At 42.3% G+C, this 16,939-nt stretch overlaps 1 protein-coding gene and 14 non-coding genes across 28 annotated transcripts in view; 10 read left to right on the top strand and 5 right to left on the bottom strand.

Annotated features, from left to right (window-relative positions):
- Positions 1 to 16,160, bottom strand: part of LOC109647137 (LIM domain-binding protein 3-like) — a 34,546-nt gene extending 18,386 nt beyond the window's left edge. For 4 of the 14 annotated variants that reach the window (XM_069538584.1, XM_069538585.1, XM_069538586.1 and 1 more), the window contains exons 1-3: positions 15,858 to 16,159; positions 15,687 to 15,779; positions 12,129 to 12,343 (exon numbers count right to left, since the gene is read on the bottom strand). In XM_069538584.1, coding sequence (XP_069394685.1) covers positions 12,129 to 12,224 — 96 coding nt within the window. In that variant the 5' untranslated portion in view covers positions 12,225 to 12,343; positions 15,687 to 15,779; positions 15,858 to 16,159. Of the gene's footprint in view, positions 1 to 12,128; positions 12,344 to 12,502; positions 12,588 to 15,686; positions 15,780 to 15,857 lie in introns of those variants that run through there. The other 10 variants (XM_069538590.1, XM_069538588.1, XM_069538589.1 and 7 more) reach the window with 7 other exon arrangements.
- On the top strand, positions 998 to 1,071 carry trnat-ugu (transfer RNA threonine (anticodon UGU)). Its single transcript has one exon. It is a non-coding gene; the product is annotated as a tRNA-Thr (tRNA).
- Positions 1,353 to 1,426, top strand: trnat-agu (transfer RNA threonine (anticodon AGU)). Its single transcript has one exon. It is a non-coding gene; the product is annotated as a tRNA-Thr (tRNA).
- On the top strand, positions 1,652 to 1,725 carry trnat-agu (transfer RNA threonine (anticodon AGU)). Its single transcript has one exon. It is a non-coding gene; the product is annotated as a tRNA-Thr (tRNA).
- On the top strand, positions 2,002 to 2,075 carry trnat-ugu (transfer RNA threonine (anticodon UGU)). Its single transcript has one exon. It is a non-coding gene; the product is annotated as a tRNA-Thr (tRNA).
- Positions 2,359 to 2,432, top strand: trnat-agu (transfer RNA threonine (anticodon AGU)). The gene has a single exon. It is a non-coding gene; the product is annotated as a tRNA-Thr (tRNA).
- Positions 2,709 to 2,782, top strand: trnat-ugu (transfer RNA threonine (anticodon UGU)). The gene has a single exon. It is a non-coding gene; the product is annotated as a tRNA-Thr (tRNA).
- On the top strand, positions 3,069 to 3,142 carry trnat-agu (transfer RNA threonine (anticodon AGU)). Its single transcript has one exon. It is a non-coding gene; the product is annotated as a tRNA-Thr (tRNA).
- trnat-ugu (transfer RNA threonine (anticodon UGU)) lies at positions 3,401 to 3,474 on the top strand. Its single transcript has one exon. It is a non-coding gene; the product is annotated as a tRNA-Thr (tRNA).
- Positions 3,655 to 3,728, top strand: trnat-agu (transfer RNA threonine (anticodon AGU)). The gene has a single exon. It is a non-coding gene; the product is annotated as a tRNA-Thr (tRNA).
- trnat-agu (transfer RNA threonine (anticodon AGU)) lies at positions 4,980 to 5,053 on the top strand. The gene has a single exon. It is a non-coding gene; the product is annotated as a tRNA-Thr (tRNA).
- On the bottom strand, positions 5,463 to 5,536 carry trnat-ugu (transfer RNA threonine (anticodon UGU)). The gene has a single exon. It is a non-coding gene; the product is annotated as a tRNA-Thr (tRNA).
- On the bottom strand, positions 5,798 to 5,871 carry trnat-agu (transfer RNA threonine (anticodon AGU)). The gene has a single exon. It is a non-coding gene; the product is annotated as a tRNA-Thr (tRNA).
- On the bottom strand, positions 6,156 to 6,229 carry trnat-ugu (transfer RNA threonine (anticodon UGU)). The gene has a single exon. It is a non-coding gene; the product is annotated as a tRNA-Thr (tRNA).
- On the bottom strand, positions 6,487 to 6,560 carry trnat-agu (transfer RNA threonine (anticodon AGU)). The gene has a single exon. It is a non-coding gene; the product is annotated as a tRNA-Thr (tRNA).
- Positions 16,161 to 16,939: the final 779 nt, after the last annotated feature.

Genomic DNA, 16,939 nt, shown 5'->3' with positions numbered 1-16,939 from the left:
GAGGTGATGTAGGATCAGGATGTAAGACAAGATGGTGGAGATGGGGCATAGGGAGGTGAACTAGGAGATATACCGTAGGTGGAAATGGAGCTAAAACTGGAGCTGGGTAAAGCTCGTGCAGACATAGGACAGTGAAAGGAGGTTTCTGATGTTGTATTTGAGGATATGGAGGAGGAGCAGAAGCAGCAGGTGTGGATGCCTTGCAGATATTTCTCATAAATAATGAGAGTAGGTTCAGTTAACTCTTTATGACCTTCACCTTGGATCAGCGAAGCAATGTCACAAACCAAAAAGACCCTGAACACATGACCATGTCAGTAAGATAAAAAAATATCTGTTAGTGCGTCTGCAGGAGTAGTGACAGCAGTGATGTGAACAGATGTCTGCAGGATTAATATAAAAACAGCTGCATTCTATAGATGCACCTGCACAAACTGAGAAAGGTTAAATAGGGCTCTGATACTTAGCTGCCGTACTTATCTCCCTCTGACTCATCTCACTGACATTTCCAGTGAACAGGAGTTAATGGACGTGAATGAAAAGTCGCCCCCTGGAGATGAGCTGTTGGCCACCACTGACAGTGACGAGCGGCAGGGACCTGGTCCAGTCCAGACTCCAGGCTCAGATTACTTGACCAGACCCAACTGCACCGAGGGACTGATTACTGCATAAATAAAACTGAGCTCAAACCTGCGATTGAAATGAAAACCCTCCGTGATGTCACCCATCGGTTTGTGAGCGCCATCCTGGTCTTTGAAACCAGAGGTAACCATATTTGGAGGAGCAGGACAGTAGAGCCTGCACCCATTGGACACAACTAGCTGTCAATCAAACGGAATCGCTGTAATAACAACTTTCAACAACACAACATAAAGCAACGCTTTCATCTTCAAAGTCAACACAATTCAAACATGTTGATTGACCTTTTCGGTTTTTATGGCGAAACACTTGTCAGCTCAGATATTAATTAAATTTAAATATAAGGTTAAAGAAGAGAGGCGCTGTGGCTTAGTTGGTCAAAGCACCTGTCTTGTAAACAGGAGATCCTGGGTTCAAATCCCAGTAGTGCCTCATAGTCCATCATGTCAGGACTATGATGGAACCTCTCACATTATCACAGATATCTTGCTTAACCAACTTAAACCATATTGTACTTGCTAGCTAGCTCTAATGACAGTTCATTGCAGCATCTGTCCTGTAAAGAAAAATATAAATTGGTTGCTCCTCTCTCACTGATTGTTTCAGTCACAACTAAGATGAACCCCCTTATAACAGAAGTGTGTTAACTGTCTTTAACCTGATTTTACTTCTTTGGTAGTTCCAATATGACACACAAAACCCCACCACACAGAGGCGCTGTGGCTTAGTTGGTCAAAGCGCCTGTCTAGTAAACAGGAGATCCTGGGTTCAAATCCCAGCAGTGCCTCATTGTGAACATGTGGAGGTCAGGGCTATGATGGAACCTTTAACGTTGTCACAGAAATCTTAATTAACCAACTTAAACCATATTGTACTTGCTACTTATAATATGACTGATTGTTTAAGTCACAACTAAGATGAACCCCCTTATAACAGAAGTGTGTTAACTGTCTTTAACCTGATTTTACTTCTTTGGTAGTTCCAATATGACACACAAAACCTACCACACAGAGGCGCTGTGGCTTAGTTGGTCAAAGCGCCTGTCTAGTAAACAGGAGATCCTGGGTTCAAATCCCAGCAGTGCCTTTAGTACAACTTTATGTAGTTTAGTTTATCGGTTATGAGTCAGACCTAAATATGAAAGTAGAAGAAGATGGACTAGAGCACAGAGATCCAAGATGACATCTCTGTTCAAATCCAAGCTTTGCCTAAATAATAATTTTAAACAACAAAACATAAAGCAACGCTTTCATCTTCAAAGTCAACACAATTCAAACAAGTTGATTGACCTTTTCTAGTTTTATGAAAAATCTATGTCAGCTTGCATATTAATTAAATTTAAATATGAGGTTAAAGAAGAGAGGTGCTGTGGCTTAGTTGGTCAAAGCACCTGTCTTGTAAACAGGAGATCCTGGGTTCAAATCCCAGCAGTGCCTAATTGTTAGCAGTTGTATGTCAGGACTATAATGGAACCTCTCACATTATCACAGAAATCTTACTTAATTGACTTAAACCATATTGTACTTGCTAGTTCGAATATGACAGTTCATCGCAGCATCTGTCCTGTAAAGAAAAATATAAATTGGTTGCTCCTCTCTCACTGATTGTTTCAGTCACAACTAAGATGGACCCCTTGTGACAGAAGTCTGTTAACTGTCTTTAACCTGATTTTACTTCTTTGGTAGTTCCAATATGACACACAAAACCTCACCACACAGAGGCGCTGTGGCTTAGTTGGTCAAAGCGCCTGTCTAGTAAACAGGAGATCCTGGGTTCAAATCCCAGCAGTGCCTTAGTACAACTTTATGTAGTTTAGTTTATCAGTTATGAGTCAGACCTAAATATGAAAGTAGAAGAAGATGGACTAGAGCACAGAGATCCAAGATGACATCTCTGTTCAAATCCAAGTTTTGCCTTAATAATAACTTTAAACAACAAAACATAAAGCAACGCTTTCATCTTCAAAGTCAACACAATTCAAACAAGGTGATTGACCTTTTCTAGTTGTATGAAAAATCGATGTCAGCTTGGATATTAATTAAATTTAAATACAAGAGCAAACTGTAAGCGGCGCTGTGGCTTAGCTGGTCAAAGCACCTGTCTTGTAAACAGGAGATCCTGGGTTCAAATCCCAGCAGTGCCTCATTGTGAACGTGTGGAGGTCAGGGCTATGATGGAACCTTTAACGTTGTCACAGAAATCTTAATTAACCAACTTAAACCATATTGTACTTGCTAGCTAGCTCTAATGACAGTTCATCTCAGCATCTGTCCTTTAAAGAAAAATATAAATTGGTTGCTCCTCTCTCACTGATTGTTTCAGTCACAACTAAGATGAACCCCCTTATAACAGAAGTCTGTTCACTGCCTTTAACCTGATTTTACTTGTTTGGTAGTTCCAATATGACACACAAAACCCCACCACACAGAGGCGCTGTGGCTTAGTTGGTCAAAGCGCCTGTCTAGTAAACAGGAGATCCTGGGTTCAAATCCCAGCAGTGCCTTTAGTACAACTTTATGTGGTTTCGTTTATCGATTATGAGTCAGACCTAAATATGAAAGTAGAAGATGGACAAGCTGACATCTCTGTTCAAATCCAAGCTTTGCCTTAATAATAACTTTAAACAACACAACATAAAGCAACGCTTTCATCTTCAAAGTCAACACAATTCAAACAAGTTTATTGACCTTTTCTAGTTGTATGAAAAATCTATGTCAGCTTGGATATTAATTAAATTTAAATACTAGATAAAACTGTAAGAGGCGCTGTGGCTTAGCTGGTCAAAGCACCTGTCTTGTAAACAGGAGATCCTGGGTTCAAATCCCAGCAGTGCCTTAATTTGAAGGATTTCAAAACTACAACCTATAAGAAGTTTATAATGATTTTATGCATAATGCAAACATTCATTTATAATAAATAACAATGAACCTATAAACTCAGGACAAGGCATAACCCTTCCAAATTTAGTTCAGGCTGGAGTGAAGTCTTAATATGTTGTGATGAATGCCACACACAGGCGCTGTGGCTTAGTTGGTCAAAGCGCCTGTCTAGTAAACAGGAGATCCTGGGTTCAAATCCCAGCAGTGCCTCAATATCAGTACCACACTGTCCATCAGCTGGTTCTAACCTACAAGTTAGACTTTATCTGAGAGCTCTAAGCTGCATCTTCAGGTTTTATGAATGAAAGCTGTGAACATCCACAAGCACCTTTCCTGAACCCTGTGTCAAACCTCATTCAAAGCCTCCTGGTCTGCTCTTTAGCTGGAGAGTGTGTGTCGTTTATAGAGTGTGTGAAGTGTATGTGGGTCAGTTCCAGTGGAAGTAGGCCACTCCGCAGCCCACACAGGCCTCACATTGTTCGAGCCCAGTGAGCAGCTTCAGGAAAGAAAAACGTTTTTTCAGCACGGTTCGTTTTAATCCGACCGGCTGAGGTGAAATAATCTGGAAGCAGAGTGACCCTGAAATCAGCTGCAGTCATTGGACACAGATGGGCAGCCGGGGGGGTTCAGGCGTGAACGAGTCGCAGCTTCATTCATAAAAAACCTTTTAAATAAGGTCCTGTAAATCTTCATCAAACACCTGTGAGCAACAACCAAAGTTCACATGGAGGAAAAAACTACAACAACTGGGTTTATTTGTCCATTTGTTTCCAGCACTAAGTTCATACGCTGAACTTGTTATTGAGCACAGAAATGTTTGAACCACGAAGAAGAGGAAAAAGGAAAATCTCACGAAAAGCAACCGAAACATTTCAACAGAAAACATTCAAGTTCACAGGACTGGGTTCAAATCCCAGCAGAGCCTTGCATACAACTATTTTAAACTTCTTTTTTTTTAAAGTCAAGGGAAGTTGCAGATTGAGCTGATAACTCTCTGTAGTTTCATAACCACCACAGCTTTAACTCTGTAATTTCATCCAGTACTGTCATACCAATAAACATTATTTCCTCTGAAATGCTCCGTCTTGTGTGTGCGTCCCATTTTATCAAATGTAATTGACAGTGTCATGAAAACATAAACATCCACATATTGCTCAAGTTAGAAACGTGACTCATCCACTTTGAATCACTGTGAAGAGTCAAGAGGAAGATCATGACGTGTGAAACATGTTTTAATCAGTGGACCGTTTCAACTGTCAATATAAAAAACACTTGGGAGTCGGAGGCAGTTATAATGAGGTGCTGCTGGGATTGGAACCCAGGAGACAGGGGCTTCCACCAGTTTAGCTACAGCGCCTCTCAGTGGTTATCCACGACTCATATTGAAACCTGAATCCTTGTGTTTTCATTCTAATCAGCTCAGATATGATTCAAACCTGAATATGAGAGCAGAAGAGGAGAGGTGCTGTGACTTAGCTGGTCAAAGCACCTGTCTGGTAAACAGGAGATCCTGGGTTCAAATCCCAGCGGTGCCTGAAGTTGTTATCTCTCATAGACATTAATATGCTTTTCTTTAAACAAACAATGCACCTGTTTTATTGCCTCTCTGAAGGAGATTCTATTTCTTTTTTTTATTGTGGAGGTTTGAGCTTTACTGAGTCACATTCTAGTTTAAAAAACACATAATGTCCATAGTTAACCCAAATCAAACTTTTGATTTACACTGTGGGAAAACCTCTTGCTTTAGCAAAGACACCTTCACAAATTAGTTAAATTTGAGAGAAGAAGAAGAAAAGAAGACAAAAGGTGCTGAAGGGGGTGCGACCTAAAGGACTAAACTCCACTGTGTTGACGTTCACAACTTTCATTACAATATCTAAAAAGTGTTATATTTTTGTTCTCTTTTTTCCAGTGGACACTTAATACCATAACAACAAGCAGCTGAGGCACTGCTGGGATTTGAACCCAGGATCTCCTGTTTACAAGACAGGTGCTTTGACCAGCTAAGCCACAGCGCCTCCTACAAGTTAATCTTGTATTTAAATTGAATTAATATCCAAGCTGACATAGATTTTTCATAAAAACTGAAAAGGTCAATAAACTTGTTTGAATTGTGTTGACTTTGAAGATGAAAGCATTGCTTTATGTTGTGTTGTTTAAAGTTATTATTTAGGCAAAGCTTGGATTTGAACAGAGATGTCAGCTTGTCCATCTTCTTCTACTTTCATATTTAGGTCTGACTCATAACCGTTAAACTAAACCACATAAAGTTGTACTAAAGGCACTGCTGGGATTTGAACCCAGGATCTCCTGTTTACTAGACAGGCGCTTTGACCAACTAAGCCACAGCGCCTCTGTGTGGTGGGGTTTTGTGTGTCATATTGGAACTACCAAAGAAGTAAAATCAGGTTAAAGACAGTTAACAGACTTCTGTTATAAGGGGGTTCATCTTAGTTTTGACTGAAACAATCAGTGAGAGAGGAGCAACCAATTTATATTTTTGTTTACAGGACAGATGCTGCGATGAACTGTCATATTACAACTAGCAAGTACAATATGGTTTAAGTTGGTTAATTAAGATATTTGTGATAACGTAAGAGGTTCCATCATAGTCCTGACATACAACTGCTAACAATGAGGCACTGCTGGGATTTGAACCCAGGATCTCCTGTTTACAAGACAGGTGCTTTGACCAACTAAGCCACAGCGCCTCGCTTCTTTAACGTCATATTTAAATGTAATTAATATCCAAGCTGACATAGATTTTTCATAAAACTAGAAAAGGTCAATAAACTTGTTTGAATTGTGTTGACTTTGAAGATGAAAGCGTTGCTTTATGTTGTGTTGTTTAAAGTTATTATTTAGGCAAAGCTTGGATTTGAACAGAGATGTCAGCTTGTCCATCTTCTACTTTCATATTTAGGTCTGACTCATAACCGATAAACTAAACTACATAAAGTTGTACTAAAGGCACTGCTGGGATTTGAACCCAGGATCTCCTGTTTACTAGACAGGCGCTTTGACCAACTAAGCCACAGCGCCTCTGTGTGGTGGGGTTTTGTGTGTCATATTGGAACTACCAAACAAGTACTAGACAGGCACTTTAACCAACTAAGCCACAGCACCTCCTGACATTCTGTGCAAGACTCACTTATCTGCAGAATAATTTCCGAGGGTTTAAAATGTAAGAGAAGGTGAGAATCTTTAACAAACCAGGATGCGTCACACATACGTTTGGATTCAATTAGTTCATTTGAGAACAAGGCCACATTATGAATGTATCTATAAGAGTGAAGACAAGTGTGTTGGGTTAGAAGCTTTGTGTGTGAGGCACTGCTGGGATAAGAACCAAAGATCTCCTGTTCACTAGACTGGTGCTTTAACACACTAAGCCACAGCAACTGTGAAATCCATTATTCTTCAGGTTTTTGAGAGAGAATGAAAGGCAAACAGGAAGAAAAATAAAAACAAAAAGAAGAAAGAGAACAGGAACAGGAGTGGGCTCAGGTGCTCTTGTATTAAATGTCAAATAAACACAGTGAGGCATTAAACACAAGAAAGAGGAAACAAAAAGTTCACAGGTGTGATTTCTGTCACCGATAATCTGTGGTTGAGTCCAAACGCACAAAAAGACAAGTTTCATTTCATGGCAGCTTGACATATTTGTTAGCACTGAAACTTAACGAAGTCGCAACTCAAAGACAAAGTTATTTTTCACATTCACACGCTGAAATAGAAAGAGTGTAAGAGTGTTAATTAAATATTAAGTCCATTTAATAAATTTAAACATATTCCCAGGCACTAATCTTATCTGTGTTATTTATCTATAAACAATAGATACTAAACTCACTTTCATCAAAAAGATTGATGAAACAAAAGTTCACTGGGCAACAGTTTGAGTTTCAGTTGAGCTGCAGCTACACAGGAAGTGATGCCACGATGTCTCTATAAGTTTCCAGTGGAGATAAAAAAGTGAATCTGGAATTTCTTACGCACACAAAGACCCGACCGCAGGGACACTGTAACACACTGTAACAGTAGATGTGAGACGCAGTGAGGTAACTGATAAGACCTCTGTGTGTGTGTGTGTGTGTGTGTGTGTGTGTGTCTCAGTGACCTTCAGAAGCTAAAAACAGCCTCCTTGCTGTCAGCAGCTCGAGCCGCTCGCTGCTACACTGCAGGTCTGAGTGAGCTGAGGAGGCTGCAGCTCTAAAACACACAATATACTGACGTGAGTTTACTGTAACACAAAGTCACAGCAACTCACATTTTAACATGTTTCTGGCTGTTTTGGTTTCATTGGTTTCTTTTTGCATCTCTGAAGTCTCTCATCTCAGTTGTTTTGCGTCTCTGTAGCCATTCATTGTCTCTTTGTCATCATGTCTTTACGACCAACTATACGTTCCTGGTCCTGCTGCCCCCCCCCCGTTATCTCCTTCTCTGTAGCACGGCGACATAAACTGCAGTGACACCAACAGAAATCCTTGAGTACAGCTCAGTGAGCAGAACGTGGATCTTTTTCAGCTCAGTGAAACTTGCGCAGCTGTAACAGGACGCAGCGATGAGAGCTGAGTCAGGTCCATGTGTTACAGCAGGAGCTCAGCTTTCACACAGACTGTGAAACTTTATTAGAGCGGCTCAGAGGACGCTCCGCTGAGCGTCGGCTGAACGTGGGCTGTGAAGCAGCAGTGAGGACTGCCTGAGACCGTCATGCAGAACATTTTAACTGATGCTGTTTATGTTTGTTGTGTGACTGAGTCAGCAAATTTCATCAAGCAACAATTACTTTAATATTAAGAGTCTGTATTGAGGCTAAAATCCACACAGTGTCGACCACTGATATTATTATTGTTCAATGTTCCAACACTGACACAAAAATCTGAATAAATCTGCAGCGATTCAGAAGTTTTTCATTATTTCAAAATGCAAAGAATGTGAAGGTGAGCTCACGTCCTTCAGCAGCTGCAGTATTTATGTGTAACTGCCCCAACTGACTCTACATGTTACATTTCACACTGATGACACAATCTAGATAAATGATGTAGAATGAAAACACTGTTGGGATCTGTACTTTAAATCTAAATGTTCTTTAATCTTATTTTTAAATTAAAATTAAATTTCATTTTTCTTTCATGAAACAAACTATTTTGTAGTTGATCTTTGAATATAGAAGATTTATTTAGTACGTGATGTTGAGGCTGGTCTGTTCTATTTCTCTCTAGTCAGCCATCTTTGTAGTCCAAACATTGTTTTAATGAGAAAATAGGAGAATTACTTATCGGAGAGGAGAAACGTCATTCTGCTTTAATGCACAGTCGAGCGATACAGCAGAGAAACGAGCAGCAGGTCAGAGCAGCAGAGCTGAGAGGAAACCTGCTGAGACATCTGAGGACGTCCACGTCTTCACACTCATTTCAAATGTAAAATATAATAATAACCTCACAGTTAATCTGTGCATGAGACAATAATCAAAATGAAGAACATGTTTATAAAATGTGGCACAACATTCACACGTTCACCACATACTGTTACCCCTCCCCCCCTGGGTAAAGAGCAGCAGGTCCACTCTGGTTCCTCATCTGTCCATTAATCCGACCTTCTCCTCTCAGCTCCCTGGACCTTCTGCTCTGAACCTGCAGAAACAACCAACCAAACCCCTAGGGATGATGGGAAGTGTCCGCTGTCCCTCGCTTATCCAGACGCTCACTGATCGAGAGACGCCAGCGGCAGGAAACGCGGCGTTAAACCGCCGCTGTCATAATGACGGCAGACTGTCGCCACATGGCACCGAACACAGAGACGCAGAAATCATTCAAACAAAGAGTGTTTGTTGTGAACTGTGATCAGTTAAAAAGAATCAGACGTTATTAAAAAATAGAGTTTATCTCCAATATTCAGCAGCAAACTTATGAAATATGAAGAATTCCCATGAAACCACTTCATCACTCGGACACAGACACCAACAGACCAAACACCACATGTGGCTGCAGGGGGCGCTGACGCTCACTTACAGTTACATGGTTTAAATGTCACGTTTCCATCATACCAATGATCCTCTGGTTGTTTGGAATCAACATGTGATGTTTCATGACCAGTTTAATCTTTCTCTCTGTTAAACAGCTTCCGATATGGCTGCATGATGATGTGACGGAAACACAGACAGAGCCAGGAAAGAGCAGAGGGAAGCTGCTCGTCAGCTGTTCCTGAATGACTGAGCCTGCTGACTCTGTGTGTGTGTGTGTGTGTGTGTGTGTGAACAGCTGCTGGACGTCATTGTGTCGCTCCTGACAGAATCGACAGATGATCAGCTCACTCTTTTAATAATCAGATCTGCTCTAATTCTGATTCTATGATTTCATCGATTACAAATATTGATTTTTACAATTATCAGTGAAGTTCTGCAGATTCATTTATTATTTCTGAGCAGATTCATAAATATTGATTTGCAATTTACATCTAAGATAAGTGGAAAATCTAGATCTGAAAAGATGTTTCATGTCTGAGGGTTTGAAGGGTGAGATGTGTGATGCAAATTGCAGCAATCAGCCGCTGAATGTTTTGAAGTAGCTGTGTGTGTGTGATTGTGTGTGTGTGTGAGTGAGTGAGTGAGTGAGCCACTGCTGCGTCAGCGTCAATCAACCAGAACTGATTGCCTGTTGTTTTGAGAAACACCTGTTTCATTATCACCCTCACAACCTTTTGAACAAGGTCTCTCCACCATTAATAACTTTCTTTGTGTAGCGATTATGTTTTTAACGTCCGTTATAACTCAAAGATCAAGCATTTTTTTATTAAAGTGCCAGTTTTGAGGAAACGTGTTAATTTTGTCCTTTTTCCAGCACAAACACGTCATTAAAGAGCTGAGAATGAACGAGTCGGTGTGGAAATATATGAAATATTTTCTTGTCGGAGATGTGCATCGTTGTGTGAACATCTCATCTGCAGCAGCAAACACACTCAGACAACTGCCCCCCCCCCCTCTCTTTTCTCTCTGAGGATAATTTTTCTCAGAACCAAATCTTTTCCAGAAATCAAAGTCAATGTTTTTCGGCTCTCAGCTCCTCAGACCCTCAAACATGTTTCCTCCTCCTCCACTGAAGCTCAGCTGTCAGATCACCAACACCCAAACATCAGCAGCAGCTCCTAACTCCGCCGTCAGGCTTTAAAACAGTCTCCATGTTGTTTCTGCTGGATGAACATGCAGCACACAAGATGTCAGAGGTCACATGGAAGAGAGGACGCCTAGAACACCATCCATCCAGTCCACTCATCATTTCATTCACATCATCCGCCTCCAGCTTCCTCCTCCGCTTCCTGGACTACGCACATGCTCAGCCCCGTTCAACCCTGATGACATCACGAGCGAAGCGACATTAGGCTGCTCACACATGGTCAACAACCGTGTCAGCAGAGCAGGCAACTGACGGGGGCCCCGAGCTGAGAGGAGACCAACAGCTGATCAATGAGTTGTGTGGGGCCCCAGGTCCACTTTGACTGCAGCCCTCAAAGTCCCTTGAATAGTCCCTGAACACGGAAATACTATATTGTTCATTTTTCAATCAAAGAACATTCACGCCTTTCCATATTGCAAGAGCTTTTTATAAACGACCTTGAAAATCTCCAGACCTCATCTCACAAACAACATATTTATCGATATATACAGTATCTATATATATATTGATATATTTCAATTGTAAACCTGCTGAATACCAAAACCAAATGGACGTAGAGAGGTTGTGTGAAACCAGAAAATTAATTCCTGGCACATTTCAGACATTTAACTGAAGCAGAATGAACCTGAAACCCAACAAGCAGCCAACAGAAAGAAGGTCAAAGGTCAAGGATCACAGCATCCAGACAACAGTAAATTCTCTGTGACTGAAGAAGAAGAGCACAGTGAAGCAGAGGGAAGTGTTTCCTCTCTTTTTATTCCTGCTCCATCTATTCAGAGACGAAGCTGTGAAACCAACACCAGCTCCAGTTTTAGGCCCCTGCTCTGCTTTCGGCCTCCCTGACAAATCCTGGCAGCCGTCATGCCCTCCGGGGCTGACGGGGGCCGACAAGGGGCCACAGGTCTCACCCTGCCAGGGTTTAAAATCCACCACTAATCACAGCTTATCATCAAAATGAATCAAAAACACAGCAGGGTCAGATTTAAAGGAAGACAGAGTTTTTACACCGGTTTCCATTCATTTCAACCGACGGACTGAGAACTGCAGACACCTTCTCAAATCATCACGTTCCTCTGTGAAACCTTATTTTCTGAAAACAGCGTTTTTATTACTCTGATTTTATTTTCCTTTTATGAAGTTTCTAAATGCTGTTTCTGTATCTCACTTAAATTCATTAAACTTTACAAACACATTTTTTGTTGTAGTTGCTGGAAGAGACGACAGGAAATGAGGTGCAGAACATGCAGAAAAGAAAAAGCTCCAATTAGAGACTTTCCAATCCTGGTGTGTTCATTCAGACGCCCCCGCCTCCGTCTGTCTTAATTCAAGATCCAGATACATATGAGCTGAATCTCTATTTATGATTTCCTCACTGCACCAGCAGATTCCATCACTTGTTCTTCAGCAAATAAGTGTCAGTGTTTCAGCTGGTTCTTACCCTGGAGATGGTCAGTGGCATGTTGAAGTCCTTCCCTCCCTGCAGCCTGAAGCCCCAGGGGCCGGGGCCGGGCAGCGTCACAGTGTAGGAGCTCATTCTTCCAGGTGAAACTTTAAAGATCCTGCGAAGCGGACGACGGCAATTGAACCAAACTTTTTTTTAAAACCCCGCAGCAGCTGGAGGGATGGGAGGGAAGCGCTGGCGCCGAGTAGCTTCTGAAAGGAGACAGAAAAACAGGCTGTGAAACAGGTGAAAGGTGTGAGAGCCAAAAACTGACGTGACACAAAAAAACTGTGGCCAACACACAAACTCAAGACTCAGAGAGAAAGAGTCAGGGGAAGAGGAAGAAGCAGCGAGAGGAGAAAGAAGAGGACCTGCCTGCTCAGACGAGCTGAAGTGACAGCCTAAGAATAGCCAGAGATAGCACTGTGTGGCATTGTGTGTGGGGGGGTGGAAGGGTGAGGCAGGGTGAGGCATGGCACGGGGGGGGGGAGGGGAAAGGAGGGGGGGTTGGACTTATATGGCGTGAAAGGGGACCCCTGGTATGTCAGGCTCGCCGTGATTCACCGGGGCTAATATAGACCCAGCAGATTCTTCTAGACACCCCCCCGCCCCCCACCCCCGACCCCATAATGCCCAGGGTCTCCCTCAGATCCAATCAGGGGCGACGCCAGGAAACGTCTCATTACCTCTGTGACGGTAAAGCTGAAACAGAAAGGGCACGAATAAAGTGTCTTCGATTCGTGAAAGGTCAGTGGCAGATGGTTATTACGGCAAGGTCACAGGTTCAAATCCCCTCATCACACCAAACACAATCTTCTGTTTCAGGTTTGCTTCATTAACTTTTCATTCATCAACGAAACATAAGATTTTTTATTTTCCAGAATAATCAATACATCATTTTATTTATGTAAAATCATGATGAGCTGCCAAGATGACAGATTCTAACGGCTCGTTTTTCCAAAGCTTGGTATTTAGTTTTCATCATCAAATCCCCCCCGTGAGATTTCTAATTGAACGATTTCACACAAACTAAACAAAGACGCGGTGTTGAATGTTTCTAATGATCTTAATCTTGTAAACAGCAGCTGCATTTGTCGGAGGCTGCTTTCAGAGGCGGTTAATTCCACGTTTGGTGCTGTAGTAAGAATCTCAGCAGCAGGACGGGATCAAAACTAACTAATGAAGGAATTTGAAGTCTGATGTGTTATAAATCTAAATCCTGTTGAATGTCAGCGTCACTGGTGTGTGTGAAAACATTCTGAGGAATATTTACACTCACCTCATTAATTGATTACTACATTTCTGACATGTACTTTGACTCTACAGTTTTAGTCCATGTCCCATCTGTTAACATGGAGAGGGCAGGATTTCTGCAGTGATGGGTTGTAACATAGTACATTTACTTTGTCACTGCATTTAGATAAATCTTTTACGCATGTGTACTTTAAAGATTTTTTTTTTCAAATACACATAAAATGAATTAGGAAGATGCCAGAGGGGTTTATGACCTATACAGCAGCCAGCCACCAGGGGGCGACCCAGATGTTTTGGCTTCACTTTTGGGGGCGGTCATGTCGTCCATCTTTAGGTATTCTGTCGAAGGAAGGAAGGACGGACACTGCCACTGTGTGGAAAGGACTGACATTTTAAAAGTATTTAAATAACAGTGGGACAGGCCGAGCTGCTCCGCCTCTTATATCACCCGCTAAGTTTAGACGCCTTTGTAACACAGAGGAATCTGACAGAGACAACCTGGAGATGGTACTTCCCAGCATGCACCTGGCACACACTTGTTTGTGAGGTCAAATAAGAAAGACGTTTGTTTGGGGTTTAACAAACGCATTGGTTCTTTTTATTCTGTGTTCACAGGACAGCGACAACAGACTGCAAATAAATAGGGATTTTACTTCTTCCTGTTATATTTCAAATGTGGGCGTGGACAGCCGCCCTTTTGAGTCTGATTCATGATGTCATCCTGTTTTTATATCATCAAATAACTTATTAAAACCAAACTGATCAGAAACACTTGAGCAAACACCAGTGAGACAAAACGACCTGAAATGAATAAAAACATTTTTGACAGCCACCAGGGGGCGATCGAGATATTATGGCTTCACCTTTAGGAGCCGTCATGTCTTGGTCCTCAACCTCCCTCTCTCCTCATCGGGTCGTTTTATTTACTGATCCGAACTTTGTCACAAGCAGCTCGACTGTTCACAAGAGCTCTGAGGTCACACACACACATACACACACACAGTCAGACACACACACACACACACACACACACACACACACACACACACACTCAGACTCACACACAGTCAGACACACACACACACAGTCAGACACACACACACAGTCAGACACACACACTCAGACTCACACACACACTCAGACACACAGTCAGACACAGACACACACACACACAGTCAGACACACTCAGACACACACACACACTCAGACACACAGTCAGACACAGACACACAGTCAGACACACACACACACAGTCAGACACACACACACACACACACACAGTCAGACACAGTCACACACACACACAGTCAGACACACACACTCAGACTCACACACACACTCAGACACACAGTCAGACACAGACACACAGTCAGACACACACACACACAGTCAGACACACACACACACACACACACACAGACACAGTCACACACACACACACAGACACACACTCAGACACACACACACACTCAGACACATGCACACACACAGACACAAACACACACACACTCAGACACACACTCACACACACACTCAGACACACACACACACACACACACTCAGACACGCGCACACACACAGACACACACACACACACTCAGACACGCGCACACACACAGACACAAACACACACACACTCAGACACACGCACACACACAGACACAAACACACACACACTCAGACACACACTCACACAGTCAGACACACACACACACACTCAGACACACACTCACACACACACTCAGACACGCGCACACACACAGACACAAACACACACACACTCAGACACACACAGTCAGACACACACACACACACACACAGTCAGACACACACACACACTCAGACACACTCACACAGTCACACACACACACACACTCAGACACGCGCACACACACAGACACAAACACACAGACACTCACACACACAGTCAGACACACACACACACACACATAAACAACAAGCTGAAAACAATCTTTAAATATGAACGCAGCAGTGAGCAGGAAGTAAAGAACAACTTATTATAGTGTCATAGATTTACTGCTTGTATTAATAGTGTGTGTATGTTTTGTATTAGTGTTAATGAGCTCATGCTTTGAATTGTTGAATCATTAGTTACCACGTGTCTTCCTCTGTCCTTCATGTTGTTTCACTGATTTATTATTTATGCTCAGTTTGTGCTTCAGTGTTTTTCACGTGTTCATGTGTTATAGCATGGAGCAGCAGATGACCACTGTCCTGTGTGTACATGTTCACTGGTGCTCTCACACGAATGAACGTAAAGATAAGTTCCAGTGTGTGTACCTGAATAACCTGACTCTATTGTTCACCAGCCCTCAGGTGTGTCGCCGCCCGCCGGCTCCTGGGCCGCACCGTGCACCGAACCCAGCGAACACCCTGGAAATAGAATTAACCGGACAAGTTAAAGTTATAAAAACGGGTGCACTTGGTTTCCAGGCCTGGAGTCTCACTGACCGGCAGCAGATTCAGCGGGGCACAGCTCCCGGTGTGACCCGGCCTCCGGCGCTGAGAGCCGGGCGGGCGGTGCCACTTGTTGCCGGCTGGTTGTGATGGTGGCGGGGCGGGTGGAGGGATTAAACCCGGACAGAGCAGCGGAACACACGCCGACAGAGACGGTGTGGAAACGGGTAGAGAAGTGAAAACCTGTCGCTGAGTCTCTCACCGAAGCTCCGTAAAAAGTATCACACCGAGCGGACCTTCTGCGGCCCGTAGTCCGGGATCCTGCTCCGGTGCCCGGGCCGGGCAGAGCAGCAGGAGGAGGAGGGGGGAGGCCGGGGGAGGGGGGGAGGCCGGGGGAGGGGGGAGGAGGAGGGAGGCCGGGGGATTTACATGAGCTGCGTTTTATTTAAAGAGGCAGGAGGACTCTACTACTATAGACTGTGTATAAAGATAAACCATTTCAAACTATAGACTTTATATAAAGATAAACCAGTTCAAACTATAGACTTTTTTATATAAAGATAAACCAGTTCATAATATAGACTGTGTATAAAGATAAACCATTTCAAACTATAGACTTTTTTATATAAAGATAAACCAGTTCATAATATAGACTGTATATAAAGATAAACCAGTTCATACTATAGACTGTATATAAAGATAAACCAGTTCAAACTATAGACTGTATATAAAGATAAACCATTTCAAACTATAGACTGTGTATAAAGATAAACCAGTTCATACTATAGACATTATATATAAAGATAAACCAGTTCATACTATAGACTGTATATAAAGATAAACCAGTTCATAATATAAACCAGGGGTCACCAACCTTTGTGAAACTGAGAGCTTCTTCATGTTATATGAGTCGTATGAAGGGCTTCAGTTTGATCCACTCTTCTGAAATAAAAAATTTGCTCAGTTTGCCTTTAGTTATATATTATTATTAATGATAAATGATACTCATCTATGTGAAGACACTGATCACGTTAATGATTTCTCACAGTAATTATCAACAATCACTTAACAAGGTGGGAACAGATGATATCAATATTCAACACTTTATTTCAATTAATCTCAGCATTTGTTTAAAT

This window comes from Paralichthys olivaceus, chromosome 14 (assembly GCF_024713975.1).
Source record: "Paralichthys olivaceus isolate ysfri-2021 chromosome 14, ASM2471397v2, whole genome shotgun sequence".
Classification (NCBI taxonomy): Eukaryota; Metazoa; Chordata; class Actinopteri; order Pleuronectiformes; family Paralichthyidae; genus Paralichthys; species Paralichthys olivaceus.
This window is presented reverse-complemented; position numbering and strand designations above follow the sequence as displayed.